This window comes from Electrona antarctica, assembly GCF_951216825.1.
Source record: "Electrona antarctica genome assembly, chromosome: 3".
NCBI classification, from domain to species: Eukaryota; Metazoa; Chordata; class Actinopteri; order Myctophiformes; family Myctophidae; genus Electrona; species Electrona antarctica.
In genome coordinates, this window is record NC_136808.1 from 28,963,552 (window position 1) to 28,988,223 (window position 24,672).

General features: G+C 45.4%; 1 protein-coding gene across 2 annotated transcripts in view; it reads right to left on the reverse strand.

Moving 5' to 3' along the window:
• The window catches only part of LOC306920291 (metallophosphoesterase MPPED2), a 79,266-nt gene that overhangs the window by 5,280 nt on the left and 49,314 nt on the right, over positions 1-24,672 (reverse strand). For both annotated transcript variants that reach the window (XM_079496998.1, XM_079496999.1), the window contains exons 5-6: positions 1,182-1,297; positions 316-429 (exon numbers count right to left, since the gene is read on the reverse strand). In XM_079496998.1, coding sequence (XP_079353124.1) covers positions 316-429; positions 1,182-1,297 — 230 coding nt within the window. The remainder of the gene's footprint in view (positions 1-315; positions 430-1,181; positions 1,298-24,672) is intronic.

The window sequence follows — 24,672 nt, forward strand, 5'->3', positions numbered from 1 at the left end:
AGAGAGGAGAGATGACATGTAACAGGACCTGAACCGTATATGAACCCAGGACCTTGAGATGTTGAAGTCGGCACATTAACGAGTCTCAGCCCCCAGGGCTCAGCCCCAGGGCTCTACCTGGGATACAGGTCGAGTGGGCTGGGCACCTAAACATTGTGGGCACCTTAATGATAAATTGGATGTTTTTTTCCAAAATGTAAAAAATTGTATATTACATCATATTACATCATTATCAGACCTAAATTCATGCTTCAACTCATGTATGCCCAAAATGACTGGCTGGCTAGCCACAGGTTCATATTTTACAAGCAGTACCTTCATGTATGCCTCCAAAGGCATGGAGCTTTGGTCGCACTCTCTTCTGGACTGTGTTAAGCAGCTCTACACAGCCGACCCGCTGCAACTCTTTAGGAACCCAGTCTCTGAAACCTGCACAGCGCGCACACACACACACACACACACACACACACACACACACACACACACACAAAACAATAAATCATTTCTCTCACTCTCCCCCTCCTCTACAGCAGTCCTTTCCCCCAGCCCTGCTCTCTCCAATCGTCTGTCACACTGGTGCAAAATCGAGTTTCCATGTAATCAAACGGGCGCAGCAGCAGCAGCTGAAGGCCAGGGAAGGAAATCACTCAATAAAGCCAGATGGGAAGCTCACAAGAAACAAGGCTGGAGGAAGAATGAAACGACTAGGGCGAAACAACTAAAGAAAACTAAATCAGCTTGTAGCAGAGAAACAAACAACTTCACCCAAACAATATTTCACCCTCACACCCACAGAATGAGGAATCATATTTGGGACTGAGCTGTACTGCTGCACATTGAGATCAATAGAATAAAGAAACATGAACATACAGTATGCATTCAAACAATCACATACATACTAATCCTGTACACACATTTGTGCTCACACACACACACACACACACACACACACACACACACACACACACACACACACACACACACACACACACACACACACACACACACACACACACACACACACACACACACACACACACACACACACACACACACACACTTTTATCAGTGTGCCATTGAATTCAACTCATGTGGAATATATTCATAGAGGTTTTTGGTGACGACAGGTGGAGCCATCATGCATGGTGATGAGGGAGCTGTGATTGGTTAATTGTACTCACCCAGGGGAGGGCCGTGGGTCATGAGGATGTCGATGCCTTCAGGGACCTGGTTCCATTTATCCAGCAGAGACTGGCCCCGTGGCAGGTTGAACCCCCAGCCGTTAAACCACGGAGTCCTACAGCGGGAGAGGGTAGACAACATCATGTTAGAACAGGGATCAGTTATAGGCAGGCGCCTGGCTAATCAAATTAAACCAACTGAACCCACACACGCAGATTAAAAAGCAAGACGAATTCTCAAGCACTGACGTACATTTATCTCTCACACACACACACACACACACACACACACACACACACACACACACACACACACACACACACACACACACACACACACACACACACACACACACACACACACACACACACACACACACACACACACACACACACACACACACACACACACACACACACACACACCACCCGCAGCTATAGCGAGCCTGAGTGATTGACGGGAGACGGGCCACCTTTGGCGCAGTGGATAGAAAACGGCAGTGAACGGCCGGGTGACAGGCACCATCTCAAGTCCTACGCTAGCAGACACAAAGAACCCCCATACGCAGCTGACAATGAAAGAAGGATGAATGGATGGATGGATGGATGCGCGGGTGGTGGGGGGTAGATGAAGAAATAAGAGGAAACGTGCACAGGTTAGAGATGGAGAGGGTGGGGGAGGGGAGGACAAGGGTGAGAAGATTTTTCTTTTTTTGGGGGCCGAGGTTTGGATGATAAATTGATGCTTCATTTATCACAATAGTGGTAATGGCAGTGGAAGGCTGACAACACGTTAAAGCAAGACAGATTATCATCCTGTAACATCTCTGTATCTAAGCTGTGAGAAATAAAAACTAAACTAAAAAACAAACAAACAAAAGTCCATATAGAATTACAGTTTACCAAGATTTCTTCTGTTCTACACTGTTGGCTGTTTTTTGGACAATATAGATGGCTTGCCTTTTGGTTACTTAACAAGTGAACTGCCACCGCGTGGCCACAGACCTCCATTGTAAGAAACGGCTGATGTTAGCATTAGCACACAATGTTTATCTTTCGCCAGAAACGTTAATATTTTAATCGCGATGCTGTGAAAAATCACAAATCAGATCTGAACCTAGGATGGATGATCAACGCCACGGACAGCGACGTACTTTCCGAGAAAACAGCGACAGAAGATCGTAATTACAATAAGGAATATGCAGTGCACAAAGACGTGACAGAGAAAGAGGACAATGATGTATTTGTATTTATGCTGGGGGGGGAAGGTGTGGGGAAATGAAATGTTTTGTTCTTTAAAATGTTAAAAACCAAATTAAAAAAAATATATGTAATTACAATTGGACTTAGAGATGCCCTGATCAATCGGCTACCGATCGGGCGATATTCGCTCCAAATGACTTGATCTGTGATCGGCAATTCACCCTATCTGGAGAAACATCAACATCATTTTGCATCTTTGCGACAGGCCTAAACATTCTCCCCTTCCTCCCCACACACAGGAACAGTTTTGATGTGGGTTTTGACATATAATAATTTTGGAAATATTCAAATTTTCTCCTTACGCACAAGATCGGTATCGACCGATCATGAGAAAAACAATCGGTGATCGGAATCGGACCCAAAAAGGCTGATCGGAGCATCCCTAAATGAGCTCTATTGACCATTTGCAGACCGCGGCCATCTTGCCATCAGAGTTTGGAAGCACTCGTTTTCAGTAAAGCAACGTCCTGATGCCTCCTGCATCATGTGCAAAGTCAAATCAGGTGGTACGCAGGGCTGTTGAGTGATATGTAACGAGCACTTCCAAACTGAAACACTTAGAAAAAGAATCACCTGCAAGGACAGTAAGTATCTCATAACATGTCTGCAGGGGACTTTTATGAAACAAACACTGAGGATAGAAAGAGGATAATTCAAGCTTTTCGTAGAGTTGCAATGTTGGTCAGATAAGGTTGTGTAATACAATCAGATAGGACTTTTCTGTTTGGATGAATGGGCTGTAATGGGAAGTTGCACCTTGCCATTGACTTATATGGTAAGATGGCCGTGGTGTGCATATGGTCCATGGATGCGCGCGCATGTTTCGTGCAGGTGGGGGTGAGCAAGGTGTTGCCTAGCAACCGGCTCAGGGCTAAGTTGTTTTTTAGCTAAACCGTTTCATATCCATATAAATATCCAACAAACTAACTTTATTGATACAGCATCATTTTAACATACGGGAAGCTCAACATGCTTTGTTTGCAGGAAAACACAAAGTAAATGAATGCAAAATATACCAAAATACGTTTTTACAAACAGATGGAACACACACCTACCCAAAATGTTTGCTTAATCGCAAGCGTATGCGTATGAGAATGTGTTATCTTTTTTTGTATCCATTTGTTTGTCCATGTGTGTGTTTGTGTTCATGTCCATGCATGTGTGTGCAGTGCTCTGTCCATGGTATTTGACCAGAGGGGAAATCAGGGCTCCGCAGACATCAATAGTCTTTGTTACAGTGAGGGATGGACGCTCCAGCACCAATCAATACGGTGGAGCTAAGCAAGAGCCGGCGCGCACGTGCACACGCGTGTGCGCGCACACACACACAAACACAAATATAAGGCCAAAAACCCTGGGTTTATTCTGAAACACCCTGGCTGACAAATTGTCTCTCATAAAAAAAAACTAAAAAAACATGCGAAAAGGGGTACAATACATTTATTTAGACTAACGCCCGATTCATACTTGGTTGCACTTCGCATCACACACTGAAGCTTATAAAGTCTCACACCTTTGGGTTGGAACTTGGGGCAATATTGGGTGTTAGGTGTGACACACACACACACACACACACACACACACACACACACACACACACACACACACACACACACACACACACACACACACACACACACACACACACACACACACACACACACACACACACACACACACACACACACACACACACACACACACACACACACACACACACACACACACACACACACACACACACACACACACACACGGCTCTCCGAGACTCAGAGCGTGCGAGTGCATTCATTCGTTTGCTCGCTGACTCGCTCCCTTGCTCTCGCTCTCTCGCTGAGTGGAGAGCTGAGGGATGAGGTTAAAAATGAAATGTGAAGAGCGGGCGGGCGGGGCGAAGGCCGCAGCCCGGGTTGATTAATTAGAACTAATCACACAAATCGGAGTTAATGGAAGTCTAATGGATTAGCGGCGAAAGACTCGCCACTTCTCCCCTCGGTCGGAATGGGAGCGTAGTGGCGTGGAGAGTCCGGGGGAAGCACTGAATCATGCCGAAGCGGGCCCTAGTTTGGATACCAGGCTTACGCGATGTCTGCACACAGGAAGAGCGGCAGGACTATTTGTCTGGGGGACCTCCGATTCTCTCTCTCTATCGCTCTCTCTACTTTGGTTTGAGTAATGGCAACACAGCGAAAGAAGAAAAAAGGAAAAAAAATAAAAACTTTGACAAATGGCCGAATGCATTCATTTCCCCCGTTCTTTGGTGGAGGAAATAAATTGTGGTTTCTGGTAACGAAACAAATAAACAGCCACTGCTGTTGATCTCTTCCGTGTTTCTCCGTGTACCACAATGCATAAACACATTCGTCTGAAAGCAGCAACACGAGCCCCTGACATTAGCCGCGCTTTCCCGTGCCAGCCAATGAGAGTGGGCGGATGGAAGCTGGCTCTGCTGCTACAATGGCCCCATTGTTGGTTGTCTCCCTATGAAATATACCTTCCATACAAGTACATTTGTTATCCTCCATAGAGATTAATGACAGTCCAGTCACATAGAGGAGAGACTGTTTCCGTTGCGGCACTGACACCACACTTTCTATTATGCTGTGCTGCCGCAAGTGTGTGTGTGTGTGTGTGTGTGTATACGTACGTACATTACATATGGATGGACGTTAAGCACGCAAGTACGTGTCTGTATCAGAGTGTATAGCCATTTCTTCCCAGAGCAGCTAAGAGTTAAGCTAAGAGCTAAAGTTCAGCAAGACGTCAGGAGACATGCACACTTTTGATTGCATTTACGCAAACCAGTCAGTGTGTTCGTGTGTACACTTGTACAGTATGTGTCCAAATGTGATTATATTTGAGAGTTATATGTGTGCATAGTCCCATGTAGGCAGGTGGTAGATTTATATGAACATTTGCAAATGAATTGATGTTTTGGGTATATTTGTTTTTTTACTTGTGTGCATGTACTGTACGCCAGTGATTCCCACCCTGTGTGCCGCGGCACTTTAGTGTGCCGTCTGAAATGTTCAAGTGTGCCGGCAAAGAAATGGAATGAATGTAACACCTCCCCGGACAACAATAGCTGCGCTGCATAACTGCATTCCATTGACAACTCGTCCATCATGGCACACAGACAATCGCCTGTCCATTTAGTGAAGCATGGTGACACACAGGTGACAGAAACATGCCACGCAGAGAAGAGCCAGATCCTTCAAGTTAGAAAAACTTTCGCTGTTGTCACAATTATTTAAGTTTGCCAAACGTAACTTTCAAGCGAAGTTTATGGAAAGGAGTCCTGCCTGACTGCTCTGAGTCAAACCATGTGACTCTCATTGGAAATGAATTGCGAGCTTGCATCAGTAAACAAGTCTCATGCATCAGCTATACAACAATCTGTTGTGCAGGTGTGAGTGAAGCCCTACATGTGAGTAAATATTTTTGTTCTGGTTCCAAATACATTGTAGCAGCAGCAGTGTGTGTGTGTGTGTGTGTGTGTGTGTGTGTGTGGATATAGATATATGGTGTAAATAATAATAATATATGCGCGCGGCGCACACACGCACACACACCCCGTATATCTAGGTGTGCCCTGGGATATTTTGGCTATGAAAAGTGTGCCCTGGCCGGAAAAAGGTTGGGAAACACTGCTGTACGCGTTTGTCTATAATTGTATTAATGAAAATGCTTAAATGAATGTGCGCATCCTGTGCTTGCTTCATGTCATCAGGCGACACTGTGAGCCCTGAGTATCTGTCTGACTCTCTCCATCTGGAGAATGTCACCGTGGCAACAAGGGGGACGCAATAAGGGGGTCTGCGTGAGAAGGCCAGAAATAGAGGAGAGGAGTGAGGAAGAGAGGAGGAATTATAGAACATAAGATGCGGTGCGAGAAGGGGCAGAGACTGACGGAGAGAGAGAGAGGAAAGAATGTGAGAAAGCAAAGGAAAGAGAAACTGAGAGGAAGGAGTCAGAGAGAGAAGAAAGAAAAGAAAAACAGCGACAGAAAGTGAAAGACAGATAGCTTGAGTGAAAGTGGGGAGAATCTTCATGCACACAGCATCTGCACTGTACTATTTTACCCCCCGCCCAATGGTGACAAATACTGTATTTGCGGTGGGGACTTAAGAAACCATTTCAGAATCCAAAATAACATAACGGAGGTGTCCGGAGGTCCTGGCTTCAAGCAAAGGCATGCATACATTTTTAACAATGACTAAAAACACACGCACAGTTGCACACCACACGACACACACACAAATCACAAACGCATGGCGACAAGCACACACATCACCTCGCACTGTGAACACCAAAGACTAAAAGGCGGTAGCCATGGTAACAGCGAGCTATAACGACCCCCCGCGGGAATCAAACAGGTCGAGTCTGCACACTCCGGTCGGCCATGATGTTTTCTGGCGCTACCGTCTCCGGCAGCGGCGGCGGCGGTGGTAGAGGTGAGTCAGACTGGGAGCGGAACCCATTTAGCCCTTTGCACACGCAGCGCAAACGTCAATATTCAATTAGACCCGTGGACATCATTAGGACGCCGCCGAGTCTCGCCGGGCCTGACACAGCTCTTAACCCATCTCCCCTCTCGCTCTCTCGCACACTCACTCCCACCGCCCACATCCCCTAAAGGAGCTCTCTCTCCATTCCTCATTCTCTCTATCAGGGTCACTGTTCGGGCTCCCCTAGCTCCTCAACCCGCTCGCCCTCAACAAAACATTTAATTTTCTCTAAGAGCTCCGTTTAACCTAATGCCTACAACGCTTAATGGATCTTTTTAGCCCCTTTTACACTGCAATTATGCAGTAGCTATTGTTTAGAAATGTCTTCTAGCCACTCGCTCGCTAACGCTACAGCTTCTCCGCTGACCTATACTGTATTATATAGATAAAAGGTTCCATCTCCTTTGTCCATCAACAGCCTTCCTCACAGACTGATCGTGTGTAATACTTCATAATACTTTTTAAAGTAATTTTGCCTTTGAGTTGAGATTGGATATGAACACTAAACAGTGACAATGAAGTAAGCTGCACATATTGCACGTCAGGTTGTGTGATGGGTCCAAACAATAAGGTCTCATAAGCTTGGTCAGACGATGACGATTTCTGATGCCATACATACCACATGACTGGATGAATTACAAGGCAGCTGGCTAGGTCAGCTGATGGTCAGTCACACAAAACAATGATAAAATCACATGTTTTCATTTTGCCAGAAATTTGTCAGGGAGCAAAATTTAACACTGGGACACTTAATCCGTCGGCACTTAAAAGTGTTCTTGGGCAAGGCACTGAACCCTACCTAGTAGTGGTTGCCACCATTGGTGTGTGAATGTGGGAAGTGAGGATGCTAGTGTTGACTGTTCGCCGCTTCACCTCCCAATGTATGAATGAATGGACAATTGTAAAATGCTTTGAGTAAGCACGTAGTGCATAGAAAAGCGCTATAAAAATGCAATCCATTATTATTATTACTTAATCCAAAATTTCACTGATGAGACTGCTGAGTGCTGACCGTAGCTTTCTGAGTCTGACCCAAGAATTGTGACCAAGCTTCCTTTGCCCTGTACCTGACCTATAGCAGCAGCAACACCAGTACCTTTATTTACCCTACACTGGTAGCCAGGCGAGAAGGCCAGACTGTTTAGTAAATAAAAGTAGAGGCCAGCCTTCCCTGGCTGCTTCCCATTCAACAACGGCTGTGCAACAACATGTTCTATCCACAGAGCAGCAGCACATGCAGTCAACTAAACGCTGACCTGACAGAAAACAGCAGAACTCATAACATACTGGTACGACAAAATGCTGGCAAAAATGCAGGTGAATAAACACACATACGTATCCAGACATGTTGGTATTTTAGCTCTCATGAAACACGAATACCAATATGTTCACCAATCTCACAGAGCAATACGTCAGGCTCCAGAGTTTTGGTGTGTAGGCTTTAGTCATGTGAAAAGAAGCGAGATCTCAGGTACACCTACTGCCTGTAGTAGCACACACCACAGGACATTGCAAGAAATCTGCCAAATTGTGTTACCTGTGATTGTCATTTATTGTACAAATTTACATTTCTATGAAAGAAAAGCTGAATTTATGCTTTTTCTGAACATGAGTCGCCCCTGAACATTTTGCTTTCATTAAAATGCTTGGGATTTCAGGAGCAGTGTTGCCCTTACAACCCACCCCCACTACTGTATTTGGCACCGAAAGAGTTCCTGGACATACCAACACAGCAGGCAACCATACGCCTGTACTCTGCCTCCAGACTGCCAGGGATAGCAGAGAACACAAGACAATAAGGGAGAAAGGGAGCTAGTAGTAGGGAGAGAGACACAGAGAGACACTGAGTAGGTGAGAGATAGAGAGAAGACAGTACTCACTCCCGTACCCTCCCATGGGGGGGGAAAGGCTGACATTCTTTACCAGGGTTATGCACACAATAATTGTACTGTCGATAGCTATGCAGTTTAAAGCAATAGTTACGAGTAATCCATTTCCAGGCCTATGTGAAGAGGTGTTTATGAGTAAAACTAGAGCGGTGACCGTTGGGCACTGGCCTACTTGGAACGATGCAAGTTGGAAATGGATGCCCCACCCAGTTATTATGCTTGTGTCCATTTTATGCCCATATATGTCAGGCATGCCCAAATATGGAGTCAATGCAGATGTCAGAATGATGTCAGAACAGGCCAGCTCCATATATGGAGATATAGGGGTGATCAGACTTTTGTGCTGGTTCTGGACAACCGGCTATCCGAGCACTGCACTCCCTGTGGGGGTGTGGAATGCGTGTGTCGAATTTGAAGTTGGTGGGGCGAACGATTCTCGAGTGATGTGGATTACAGACGTACACATGTATGTACGGCGTACGCACACACACACACACACACACACACACACACACACACACACACACACACACACACACACACACACACACACACACACACACACACACACACACACACACACACACACACACACACACACACACACACACACACACACACACATTTATAGACACACAGGCCCCATTTACATACAGAAATTCATCAGAATAAAAATGCTCATGTAAACACCTCAATTGGAATAGAATATCCCATTCTGGTCAATTGGAATAGGGTGGTTAAAATATTTTTGCGACCAAAGGTCGCAGTTAACACTTGAATTGCCCAGGGTTATTTAATCCATTACATTATAGCGCCCATTCGATTTATAAACACGGACCCCTTTTCCGGACGGACTTCCGGTCCGTGTTGATGTGTGTATAGCAGCTAACAATAACCACACCACTCTAGAGTTGATCGACAACAACGGGAGACAAGAATAAATCTATCGCGACTAGCGACTGGACCGCCGTCTAACACAGGATCTTTTTTCATAATTAGACGGGATTTTTTAGATCGCGAGTTCGTTTTCATCAGCTAAACAGGGGAGGGAGTTTTTCGATGACGTCTCACTCTTGCGCGTCACAGAGGATTGCCCAACAGGCGCTCCCAGGCTGTGGAGCCATGCGATCCGTTCTCATATCAATAAACTTCGTCTTTTGGACAAGACTTCGTCCTGAGCGTTGGCGTTACTAATAGAAAGGACAAAGAACTTCGTCCTGGGCGATGGGAGTGTTAACTACCGGTATATGGAATCGACGGATCTGTCTGATTTTTCATATTCCATCCTGATTGGCTAAGATTGGCTTCCAAAGTTTGCAGGAGTGGCCCGTTTTAAACGAAATGCTTCCAAGTGACTATGAACAAAGTGTGCAGGCTTTGGGTAGGCAACCCGGCCTGGCGGAGAGTAGACCTGAGCTCTGAGGAGCACACTTTTCTAGTTTTTAATGAGTTGGCCGTAACACATGCACACACTTCTATTCTGAATCCAGGGATAAAGGTATACGTGGCCAAATATCCTGACGCAGAAATCTAGCATGATATCCCAATTTGTTTGGGAAACCAGCACGTTTCCGAAATCAGCCTACTGCCGAAAAGTGGAGAGAAACCGGGATACTAAAGCATTTAAATGCAAAGACAGTGACAGAAAGGGAAAGATAGAGATTCAATAAAGATGTCAGAAAGAGATTGAAAGAGAGAGAGAAACAAGAAAAAGAAGGGAGAACTGAAGTGAGAGAGATAAGTCGACCGATACAGAGGAGAGACACAAAGAGAGTCAAAGGAGTCAGAGAGAACTCGGAGAGAGAAAACGGGCAGAAGAGGGAAAAAGTGTTGTTGCCCTGGCGATCCATCGTGTCTGACCTCTCTGTCAGAGCTGCCCAGGGGTCAGCGGGGGGAGGGGCCTAATTGATCAAGCTGTCAGAACCAATGAGGAGGGTCATGTTAATGGGACTTTTATAAGCCCCATGGGACGGCGCGCGCGCGCGCACACGCACGCACACGCACGCACACGCACGCACACACACACACGCACACACGCGCGCGCGCGCGCGCACACACACACACACACACACACACACACACACACACACACACACACACACACACAGTATGTGGAGCAGTATCATAGTGTGCCGATATGAGTGAATGTACAGTACTCACATAAACACAATACTTATTGTGCAGGTGTGTGAAATCGTATGAGGGTGCAGGTGTGTGCCTCAGTGAGTACAGTACTATGTATTCCTAAGTGACTGATTGAAAGTGTGTGTGTACATTGTGTGTGTGTGCAAGCGTGTGTGTGTGTGTCTGTGTTTTTGTGTGTGTTTGTGAGAGTATAATCCCAGAGCCCAGGTAGCCTTATTAAAAGGAGCCAAGCGGAGACTCTGGCTGGGTTTTGACAAATGGCCTCTCAACTCCAAGGCCACCTTTACAAACTTTGGGGACGAGGCAGAGGGGGAGAGATGGTCACAGGGGTGAAGAGGGTGTGTGTATGCGTGTGTGCGTGCGTGTGTTAATAACCAGTGTGTAGTGACTGATGAAGTGTGGGATGGATTAATCTCACAGCGGTCATACAGCCAAACAGTGAGGCACTAAGGGTTAGCCAGCCAGACTTACCCCACTTAGCTACGGCCTGGGTCCGCAGGGAGGTGCACACACACACACACACACACACACACACACACACACACACACACACACACACACACACACACACACACACACACACACACACACACACACACACACACACACACACACACACACACACACACACACACACACACACACACACACACACACACACACACACACAGTCTCTCCCCGTGGGCTGTGTACATGGAGACTCAGCCAACTTGACCTGTAAGGCAGCGCTCTAAAACAACAGCAGTGTCTCAGTATGGGGAGGTTTCACACCAAACACAGCTGCTCAGCACAACCCTGCCAACATCACACTACTACTGGTGTTTGTGTTTGTCTGTGTGCACGCGTGTATGTGTGCGTGTTTGGGGGGGGGGTAGCAGGGGGGTATTGAATTAGAGTTCATATCGTCTCGGTCGCTGTGGAAACTACCAGGATCAAATGCAGTGGAATGGTGGGACACCCTGCCTCTCTCTGCCTGCACTTTGCCTCCCCATCATGCACCTCCATCTCAACACCTCTATCATTTCCTCTCTGTCCACTTTGCAGGCACAGTGGAATAGATCATTCTCTGTTGACTGGCTTTCAGCTGGGTCACAGAGTGAGTGTGTGCAATGTGCGTACTGTATAACAGACATGCACACTGTGTGAAGTGAGGTGTGCGTGGGTCCTCTGGATGTGTGTGTGTGTGTGAGTGTGTGTGTGTGTGGGTTGCAGAGTGCAAGAGAGTGTAATCAGCACGAATAGCAACTGTGAATAGCGGAGACATTGTGTATGCGTGTGTGTCTGAATGAGGCATTCAAGTCGAGTGTTAGTGATAGAGATATACAGAGGTGAGAGGAGAGGCCAGTGGTTCATACAGTGTAGTTCATAAGGTTGACAAGTAGGATTAAAACACCACCTCCCTCTCTACCAGGGCTTAAAGACTGAAGTATTTGACTGCAGTAATGTTGCTGGATGTGCTATAGGTAGGGCTGCACCATATTTATCCTGAATGTTTCAGTAAAATATATTAGTACCACTGATTGGCTATATTGTTTATACTTTAAAATGTTGCCGGATTAAACCTATTTATCACAGACATGTTTGTTTGTGTCTGTGATGGGAGTAGTAGCAGCAGACAAAGCTTGCATGCATATACTGCCTCATTCGTTGCCTATGGATATGGTAGGAGTTTTTGGGGAGGGGAGTATGGGAATAGAGAGACGTGTACATGTTAACGTGGCATCCCGGCACTTTGAAATACGGATCTGTCAGGAAGTCAGGGCAGGTCTGGCGAAACCCGACACTGGCCTGATAAAAGAGGGGCGATCTGGAGCCCGGCTAACCCCATTCAGCCAGTGTGAGGGTGTGTGTGCGTGTGTGTCTATGCGTGTGTATGCATGCGCTGGCATGTGTGTTGGAGGGGGGGGGGGGGGGGTTCAGGCCTATTCAACCTGCCCTGAATGAAGCAAAGGACAAGGGGGGGGGGGGGGGGGTCCCATTACCTAGCCCTCCCTTTTCTCCTCTGCTCCGACCTCGGAGAACTTGATCCAGGAGAACAATGAGGGGCAGGGGAGGGTGTCGGGTGGTGGGAGACGAGAGAGGGGAGATATGGGAGAAGGAAAGTATGAAAAAATATGTTGGGGACATAAGCTTATAAGCTTTCCACCACCACAACGGTCTACAGAGAAGTTTTAATTTTCTCTGTGTAGCTCCAAGGTCTTCATGCTGTGTGCCTGCCCCCATCACAAGGTGATTCAAAATCAAAGAAATGCAAAGCCTCCATGAAGACAAGACATTCTGAAATCAAAAGCAGTGCACTTAGTTACACGGATATAGGCTTTCACTGCTTTTCCAAAGCACATGAACGATGACTATGAATACTTTATTTGACCCCCCCCTGTCCCCGTCTGTGTCGCTTTCTTCTTCTTCACAATGATCTTATAACCTCAGTGTGGAAGTTAATTGAAAAGAAAATGGGGAGAAAAAGAAACCCAAACAAACATTGAAGAGCATTGCCGAACAGCGGCACAAACTTCCATTCAAGATGCACAATTAGAATAGAAACGAGGGGGATGAAGGGGACTGGAGAGAGGGAACATCATGCCATTGTGCCGTTGAAGGTCAGTCACTCAGACACACAGGGGGCGCGCGTCACGTGCAAGGGCAACGGAAGAGAACAGCAAAGAAAAAGAAAAGGGAAGCAGTTCAGAGCTGCTTAAACGGATTGGCTGCAGAGTCTCACAATTGGATGGAAACACAATGTTGTGAAATGTTGGAAGGGACCTTCTAGACATCTGCTTTAACACAAAGTGCAAAGAGACATGCACAGGGAAGAGATCAAAGTGACGAGGGAGGACATTGGTTCTGTAATGGACCCAAACCCAGGATGCCATGATTACATGGCTCGCCTGCTAAACGTCTGAACCGTCTGGGAACCTCTGCTCCATCTATGAGCCTATAGCGTTGCTGTCGCGAAGAAACCCTGTATCTCCAAATTTCTTTTGTAAATTAATGCCCGTCATACTGTCGTCATACTGTCGTCATACTGTCGTCATACTGCAGTGTTACACACATTTTGCAAAAATAGATCTACAAGCTTGAAGATTAATTAATGCTATTTAAAAAAAATCTGTGAAGTGAAAGTATCTGAGGGTTAACTACATTGGATCCATTGAAACACAGGTTATTTTTTTTCCCATTTCCTGAAAATGTACCGCTTTGGACATACAAGGTTTCCACCCGACACCGCCAATAGATCATTGGTGGTTTGCCTGCTGTGTTTATGTACCGTGAAAGATTCCTGAAGTCCTTCTATGAAGTCATACTGCATCTCAGCAAGGTTCTCACAGATGTCTGTTATAAAATTCAGGATGGAACCTATAATGCACAGCTTTACATTGCAGGGCCAACCAGCTGGGGGTTTCAGGGGCCAGGGGTTGTCGGGGGTCAACAGGAAAGGCCAAGGGGTTAAGCCAGTGCCGACACGGAGCACCATGTCCGTGGTTATTGTCCCCACCTATCAACAAGTGGATGTTAGCGAGGGCACAGAGAAACAGGGGGCTGGGGGTCAGGTGGTGGGCAACAATAGGCCACAGGAAAAGCAAGCAAACTGGCATTGTTGCTCTGGGGGGCTTTGCACACAAAGGACCGGAACAGGGACAAAACGAGACAAAATACACGTCTGGGTATACAAGGGGGCAGTAAGCAGTCATGTGGACATGACCATACACACAGACAACGGAAAATCTGTATCTTTTAAGCGTCTACAAGAAGAAAGAGGCTACAGTTGTCCAAAGGTCAACTTGAAGCGTAAAGCTGTTATCATGTACTGTGCTACAGTTCACAGATACAGTCTACACCAGATAGGGAAGGTCACAACCCAGTATTCCTATCGGCAGCCGTGTGTGAACGGATGGTGTAAGTAGTAGTAGTGTGGTGGTGGGGAGGCTGGGTCTTGTCCTTGCCACCTGTGTTGTGTGTGGCGGCTAGGCGAGGAGGAAGGAAGTGTTCAGTACCCTGTGAATGGTATCAGTGGATTGCAGAGGTCCAGCGCATAGGCTGCCCTTGTGTTTACACACAGTCTTGAAGACTGTGATTGATGGTCCACTGCGCACAGCCCTCACCTCCCTGACGCGGAGCTAAAAGGAGTGTGAGCGGGAGTGTGAGAGAGAGTGTGTGTGTGTGTGTGTGTGTGTGTGTGTGTGTGTGTGTGTGTGTGTGTGTGTGCGCGCGTGCACGCGTGCGTGTCAGAGAGAAAGCAAGACACAGTGATGGAGTGAGAGAGACCTAGGATACTGGTTTTTATATCAGGGATATTTAGGTCAGTTTATTGCCTTTTAAGTTCTCCTTGTGACTCTTTTTTTCCCTTTTATCTTGCAGTATTTTTTTATTTAAATTTATTTTCAATTATTAAAATGTAATGTATTTTTTAAATATTAAAATGTATTGTTTTTAAAGAATTGTATAGGATAAGGATAGGCAAAGAATAAGCACTATGCCTATGCCTTTGTCGGTCATGAATTTGTGTGCGTTTTGGAAGAACATTTAAATTTCTGATATTAATGTTGTTGTAAGTCAAGTCCTTTTTTGTATTATTATGTTGATTTGTAATCTGGAAATAAACCATTCATTCATGTAAACGAGTGAAAAATAAAGACTTTGTCGTCCCATCTCACCTCCTGCTTCTTCAATCATTCATGTTCTCCGTCTCATTTTCCAAGAATAAATCTCCCAGCCACCACTTTGCATCTCCCCCATCACTTCCAAGCTTGTTGTCACTGGTGACTTTACTTATTCATCTAGAGCTTTTATTTCTGTCGAATTCGGCCGCAACGGCACTTAGTTTGGCGACCTTTCCCTGCCTAGCTCTATGGAGAATAATGGCCTTGACAGTAACTACACTTTGGCCAGCAATTTATGTCCAGGAAAAAAAAGGAAAAAAAGAAGAGCACAGTATAAAAGGTAGAGAGCTAATGCAGGGTCTGCTGCGTCACCCAGATCTCTGCAGAGTGGGACACAGGTTTTCCTTTTGCTTTTAAAATATTTAACCCCTCATAGCATGGAACACAGTGTGGGATGGGATCATGGGAAACAAGACAGACCCTGCTGGGACGACCTGTCACGGTGTATGTACACACATAGACCAAGACAAATTCACACAAATACAAACATACTCAAAAACAAAGGCAGAAGAACCAACTCAGATTAGAAAGTGTCAGAGACATATGTACCCATTGCACTTAACCTCAACCACACAAATAAAATAGGGATGAGTGTTTGCGTTTAGCCATTTTTTTTATAAACCTGTACACTTCTAATCTGCAGTTAACCACAGGTTGCATAATATGTTTCTACAGATAACACAAGCCTTGGGCACACCAAATGCATCATTAAGTTGGACAGTGCGTAGCGCATTTGACATCAGCACTTGAACTCAGTGAGTCAAGTCAATCCTCTCAGTAAGGACTGAGCCTACAGTGACCACTGTTCAAATAAAGTGAATCAGTTATCCGTCTTTCTGGAAATGATTTCCACTGCCTTGTGGTTTCATAGCCGGATTCAGAGCCTTTCATTTATTTTAGATAGTGAAACTTTGGGATTTAATGCCATCTTTACCACGCTACACAAGTTAATATTATAGATTTTGTAGTTGATTTTTGCCAGCAATATGGTGGCCCTGGACCAAGGATGGTTCAGGAGACCTTAAAGCCTGGTGCATCAACTTCACTTGCAGCTGTGTCGCTAGTGTTGCACGTCATTCTTTATACCTCAGCAGAAACAGCAGTACGTCCCACATTGATTGAGTGATTGATTGAATACTGAATTTACAGTTTCCAAAGAAAATAACAGAAGGGTGCAGTTCAATACAAATACAATGCTAAATAGATTGAACCCAAGAAAGCACTATTTGTAACCGCAATCATCGGTTCTTTAGTTATGGGCTGTGAATAAAGCTTATATTGACCAAAAACGCAATCTGTGAAAAGAATCAGAGATAAATACATTTTAGTAAATCGATTTACATTGAGGTGGACGGAGACAGACTTTTCATTTCTGGTTAATTTCCGGTTTTATTGGTCTCCTAGCAATCTATAACCATTCCTACGTTCGCAAAGAGCGTAATCAATGAAAACCCTGAAATTACATCTGGGGACAGTTTAAGTGTTGGATTTGAAATGATGCACGTCAAATCAATGGGCAGCGAATGTGTTAAATGAGCACAGTATTGTAGTAAGAACAATTACATATATATTTAAATTGTTTATATTATATTAATTATCATTACAGATAGTGATTTACGTTCATGTAAATAGTTAACCGTTTAATACCCACCTCCATCCCTAACACAAAAAGGAGCAAAGCCTTGACATTCTGAAAATCTGCAACCCCCAAACCCACATTTGATGGAGAGCAGAGTGGGGCTGTACACAGTCTGTCTTGCCTCAATATGTAGCCTGAGATTGGGTTAGGGGGTAGTGGAGGGTATCGCCCCCCCCCCCCCCCCCCCTCCCCCTCTTTGCCACAGTGTCTATATTCCCATGCTGAGTTGTGGGGCCATCTTGGGCCTCATTCCAGGGAATTCTGATTGGGTTTTATAGCCTTGAGCAGTCTCCGCATGTCACGTATCTCTCCTCGTGCCAAAGGCATCTGGCTTACTGTGAGCTGCTCCGTCTCCCCACCGCTCCCTGCAGTGCCCATTCATTTGATTAAGCCAGTGCCTGTACTAATCAGACATGAGGACTATCTCTCCATCCCTGGAACATACAGTGCCTCATTGTTAGTGCCTTGCACTGCCTGCTGCTACATACATACATTAATAGGCAAAGTACTTTGTGTGACTTGCCATTTAGATAATATAGCAAATTATCTAATGTGATAGATCTATTTTAATAAATTACATGAACATTTCAATAAGTACTTAATGTTATATAGTATCCTTACACAGTTTAAGGACACATGATTCTCCCTTTAGTGTTTAGGGTCTATCTCCTGATTTATATTTGGTTGTGCATCATGTCACGCACCAGATATAGCCAATCTACAAGCTTGTAGATAATCTATTTTCGATGTGTGATACAGGCTTTAGTTCATACCGTTTTAAGGGTAACGTTGTTTGTTTGATTCTTTCACCAGTCATAATATCATATCATTTCATCTCTAAAAATGATGCTATAGCACTTCTAAAGAAATTGCCTAACACTATTCACCTGTTCGAACATAACCCGCTATCACGGCACAAACTGCTACAGCAGTACTAGTGGTGGTGCTAGTCATTCACACTAGCTGACCTGCTAAAAGTGCATGCAACATTGGGGGATATTCAACATTGCTAGCTCACCTGCCCTATCACTAAGCTATTCATTACCTGTGTGACTAACCTGCACAACTATTAGCCGCAACACTATTCATAAGTCATCCCCGCCACGTTGTTAGCCAACGACACGCTATTAATTCTGTGGGTACATGGGGGACATGACCCTGTTTCAAGAGGCTCTGGTAGCGAGGGGGCACGCTAGCATCGGATCATGCAGCGCTGTGTGTTTTACGGGGCCTCGTAAGGGGAAGCAAGGCTTATGGTGCGTTTACACAGTAGCATCTCCGGCTGGCTATATTAATAACACAGTCACTTAGCATTCAGAGGCGCCATACCCAGCCTCGTTGTTTGTTCCACAGGTCATTAAATTTATGCCGCAGCTCTAATGTTCATTAGAGCAGCAGTAGCAGTCTGGCCAGGGGTCTCTCACACCCACACTCGCTTAGCATCTCCATCCCTTCCCCTGCCAATGCAGCATTTCTCCTCACTGGTTCCACAACATTCTCTTTCATTTTAATTAAAAGGGGACCTATTGGAGTAAGCTGGGTTCTTGTCCATCTCAGTGGCTGGTGCTGACTTTTCAGTTAACGTTCATCCTGACAAAATCTTACCTCCAAGATTTGAGATCAAGTAATTCCCAGTGGATTCCAATCAAAACTGCACTCCAGATAGCTGGTAGGGAATTTGTGAAAACCATGCACTTGGCGACAAGTTTTACATTTTTGGCATGGTGTTAGAGATGGGCAAAAAACGAGTTTGGCTCACCCCCTAGTGGTCTGTTTGCAATGAATCCACTATTAGATAAATCAGTATATGGTTGAAACCCCAAATAATTGCTAGAAGAGATTTTAATGGATTCTGTTACCATTGGGTATGCTAAATAACATACTAAACTTATTGGAAAATCTAAGTTCTGGAAAGGCATCATTTTCAAGATGGCGTTCGCGGTGGCTTAAAATGCCTATAAACTGGGAGCCATCTTGAAAATGATGCCTTTCCAGAAGTTAGATTTCCATAATATTTTAGTATTTTATTTAGCATACCAAATAGTGACCCATTGAAAAGTATATTCTATCAATTATGTGGGGTTTCAACCATATACTGTGAGTCTGCCCTATTGAATATTGGATTCATTGAAAACAGACCACTAGGGGGTGAATCCAACTCGTTTGCGATGTTTCTTTTTACATATTAAATCCCAGTTTATATGTATTTGAAGCTCCCGGTAGCCATCGCGGACAATCTTGATGATTTGGGGCAAATTCCCTCCCACCTAAGAAATGTTACAGTCAACGTGAGGTGCCCAACCTGATACAGTACATTCTGAAACAGCAGGTGTTGCCAACAGGCAAACCAGATGAAATGAGGACAACAAAACCACCAGGTTCCTTCCTATAACCTCCTTTTTCATGTCACCTCTCTTAATTTTTCTCCCCAACTCCTACCACTGTAAAGACTAGCACAGAACTTCCTTTTCTGTTCATTATTCCATCCGGTCTTTTTCTCGCCAGCAGGCGTTTGATGAAGGCCGGCACTTATTTGCCATCTCATCGAACGTGTGCCACGCTGTGATGGTTCCACAGCAGCGTGGCAGGTTGGTTTTAATAGAAGGACCGAGCAGGGGGGCACATTTAACGTGTACACTAACAGAGGGTGTTTATCGTAAGCGCCACCTCGCACGTAAATAACAAGGCTGCTGCCACAGGCTCCAGCCACCCACCAAACCACCCATTGTTCACTTAATGCCACCGAATACCTTCTTAAGGGAAACACTGCCGCACAGTCTGACAGGAGAGGAAAGAGCACAAACAGTTTAATCGAATTAATCCACTTGGAATTGTAGCACGGTTTGCTTGCTGACTGTAATAACCATTGGGAGCACATCTAAAGTGGCTGAAAGAAGAAATTGCTTCTCCTCAGCCTGTGCGGCTGAGAAGAAGCAATTTCTTCATGAAAAAAGCTTTAACAGTTCATAATACACTTTCTGGGCAGTACATACTGTAAGTCCTAGGCAATATCATTTCAGGTTCATGCTCAAGTCCAGGTTTTATTGATTCCATACAAATGTCATAAATGACAGTGAGATTCAGTGTTCCCATATACACATCTGAGTTAAATATTAATAGGATACATTGTTGCTTTTTATTTCTTCATTTTTTCGCTTTGTTTCCTTAATTATTATACATGATGATTGATGATTCGTTATTTAAGTGTCATGCTTCCGAAGAAGCCCAGCCCAGACTTACAGGACACTTTTACAGTTTACATAAACAATAACTAAATAATAAATGGCGATAAACCGACATGATCGTTCGCAAACAATGATCAAGTGATTACTAAACTACCTAATACACCCAAGATTGTTATACAATGCAATTGTGTGGTCTAGACCTCTGAATAAAATACTAAAAGGGAAGAAATTGGGAAATTACTGGTGGCATTTTTTTCTTAACATTTTCAAGACAACCACCAAAAAATGTGAATTTAGCCGACGCATTTGTCCAGAGGGGTTTAGAGCAAGCGTATGCACCAAACAAGCTTGAGCTCCTTGACCAACAACATCACAAGTAGCCCATAGTGAAGAGTACAAAGGTCAGCGCTGCAGTACTCAACACAATACGGGGGAAGTGGATGATATAAAAAGAACAAGAGTTAGCAGGGGGTAAGATCTAGGGCTGCAACAGTTAATCAATTTAATTGATTCTTTTTCAAATCTATTCACATTTTTCTGTTGAAATAAAAAATAAAGTATTATTAAAATGCGCTTCAAGATTATTCGATGAATAAATAAAAATAACCAATAGAATAATTGCTAAGAAAATAATCAATAGTACCACGTATACCAGCTCAGTGGACTTGTGGTTAGACTGAGTGATTGGGAGGTCAGGGTTCCATCCCTGGCCGGGTCATACCAAAGACTATAAAAATTGGACCCTAGCCCCCTTTTTGAAACAAGCTCCTCGCCCTACACACTTCCACTCGGTGTATGTCCCTGTGACATGCTAGGGTTGGACTGGGGTGTATGTCCCTGTGACATGCTAGGGTTGGACTGGGGTGTATGTCCCTGTGACATGCTAGGGTTGGACTGGGGTGTATGTCCCTGTGACATGCTAGGGTTGGACTGGGGTGTATGTCCCTGTGACATGCTAGGGTTGGACTGGGGTGTATGTCCCTGTGACATGCTAGGGTTGGACTGGGGTGTATGTCCCTGTGACATGCTAGCGTCATGTCCAATGTACGTCAAGCTGCCTCACGCTACAGATATAGGACATAGGCTCCTGTCCTGTGGGCCACATGGCTCAGCAAGGCTTACTTGCTCATTTAGTACAATGTATGTGGGACTTTTTGTAATGAAGACCGGAGTAAATCGTCGCAGAAGATGCTATGGGCAATACAAGGAGATCTGTGTTTCACAGAGCACAACCGTCCATACTAAAGTTGCCATACTGGAGAGGGGATGACCTCACCCTGTACTCTGCACTGTGTTTATCAACAGGTCTGTCTGTCTGTGGATCCATCAGTGCATCTGTTGTCCCCCTCTGGCCCCGGCTCTGTCTGACCCTTGTGTCTGTGGATGCGGGAGGGGCTTCTGGAGAGCGTCGTGCCGTGTGGCTTGCTAATTGAGGCTGACGCGGCTGCCTCTCCCACCAGTCCCTGGGGCCAAAGGTCGCCGCGCAATCACTGACATCGAGCAGGTAGCCTGCGTCTGTGGAGAGCTGAAAGAAGGCGTGCCAACAGTGCATACCACCCCCATCGGCACCTCTCCACCACTGCTTTTCCCTCCCTGCCTTCCCCCTATTCCCCTCTCTTTCTTACTCACGGCTGTTGCCTTTTTCCATTTCAATGACCTCTCCTCTAAGCCCACATATCCACACTCCTGGTCAGAACCGCCTCTGCTCCATTTCCTGGGTTCTGCACCATTTCCTGGGTTCTAGTCAACTGAGATGGAAGAGGACAACTTGTACTGACAGCCAAAAAATAAAGAAACTAAGAACAGAGTATAGATCAATATATTGCCCAGCCGGAGCTGCTTCTGTTTCATCGCATCCTGCATGTACTGTAGCAGCATGAATAAAAAAGAATGCAGCAAAAAATAAATTGCAACATATTTCAAAACATAGGCCTACTAATAAATGGCCAAACAGATTCTGGACACTGCTATATGGGAGAGGATATATTATGAGTGCCAAAATATATGTATAGCGTAAGTTGTGAATTTATTATTTAGGAGATTTTTTGTATATGCTGAAACATGGGCCAACACATGACATATTGTTGCAGCATGTGCAAGTGAAATGAAGTGTACTTCCAGGAGGCCTGTGCTGAGGGGAGGGAGCAGCCGCATTAAAGAAAGCCATTCGTTACGGTCCAGACAAAGACTCTTTGGGCCTCCTCTGTTCCACATCTGTCTCCCGGTGTCCCCATCAAAGGGACAAGGCCTGTCCACACCTCCTGACAAGGTTGACTGGGTTGGCCTTCTCTCACTTTTCCTTTCCGTCTGCCTCTTTCTCCCACAATACATACACACATACGCGCATGCACGCATACACCTACATTTCAAACAGACAACACACATACATATAGTCAGTAACGCCTCACTCACTGATACTGTAGAACTTACACATACAGAGAGTACAGACAATGCAAATGGACATACTACTTCTACATGTTGGGTGAGGTATGACGAGCGCTAAATGTCCATGATATTTAACTTGGACGTGAGAAAACATGGTCTCCATGGATGACGTGAGGCACACAACTCCCAACCAGTGGTGGAAAAAGTATTCACATGCCTGAGTAAAAGTATCAATACTGCAATGTAGAAATACTCTGCACCAAGTAAAAGTCTGGAATTCAAAGGAGTAAAAGCATTGGCTTCAAAATGTACTAAAGTACCAAAAGTATAAGTAGTCATTGTGCAGAATGTCTCATTTAAAAAAGTACAACATTTTTATATCCGAGATGTAGTGGAGTAGAAGTAAAAGTATTTAAAATTGGAAATACTGCAGGAAAGTAAACGTAGTAAAGTACCTCAATATTAGTTAAGTTTCACCACTGCCCCCAACCACCCAGAAGTCAGCAGTAGAAGGCCCGTGGGTTGTGCTGTGCGTATCATGTGGATGTGCAACCATATGAAGTGTGAAGCAAGGGAAAGAGCACCAATGCTCCGCTGCCTCACAGCGGCTAAATCAAAGGTTAAAAGACAAAGAAACAACTCGCCCCCACAACCACAACTGCAGGAAACCAACTTGAGAGCCGTGGTTCAAACCAGCGATGCGTTTTTTTTCTTTTTTGGCTGCGTCAGCCCCCAACCCCCGCCGCACACTGTCATAGTGTTTGATGGAGTTGCTGGTTTGATTTTTTTTGTCACGGAGCTGTGCGTGCCTGGATGTCTGAGTGATACTCGGAGAGCCACCGTGGGGAGTTGTATTAAATGCTAGCCTAGACGACATCACTCTCTCCATGACATATTGGGGGCTTACCTTGGACGGGGGGGGGCAAGGGTACAGGGGTACGTGGGAGAGTAGAGGGGGCAGACATGAGAGCATTCAGTGCGCGTGTCTTCATGTGGGATTCAGGATTATGTGCATTCGTGTGAGTGTGTGTCTATGGTACTTTTGAATGCGTACCATGATATTTCCATTGCATAAGAGTAGAAAGACTGATGTAGTACTCTCTTTAGGTGTGTGTGTGTGTGTGTGTGTATTTCTAGGTTTCTGCATACCAATGTGCGTGCATGCCTGCGCGTGCGACACTGTGTGTGCCTGTGTGTTTGCGTGTGCATGTATCCAAGTTTATTTCAGTGTATTTGTGCGCATGTGCGCGTGCATGGCGAGTCATTTAGCAAGCAATGCGGTGAGCCGTCATGCTGCAGAGAGCAAGGGCGCAATGACAAATCCATCACTTAACCCCCTCATTCACTCCACTGACACAGTCTGGGAAACACATTCCACACACACACACACACACACACACACACACAGTGGCCTTGCCCCAAGAACAAGCCCCTGCCCCCTTTCCCTCGACACACAGCCTCCCTGACCCCAAACCCCACCACCCCTCCTCCTCCTCCTCCTCCTCAGCCCCTCGTCTAGCCTCCCCTCCCCCTTTTCCGTCTTTCCGTAGGCAGGCTCCATGCAGTCTGTGATGTGCAGCGAGCTAAATCCCCCTGCGGTATCAGTAACGTACGGCTGCCCATGCATCAGACAGCACAGTGCTGGTACCAACCAGCACTAGTGCCAGCCACTAAATGCCAGTACTAGACAACAAACATCTGTACCAGCAAGGCTACCAGCCACAAGCACCGGTACAGACACCAAGCAACATTAACACTGCGGCATTAGTGTACAAATGTAAAGAAATGTATATTAAGAGCATAAAAATGTTTATAT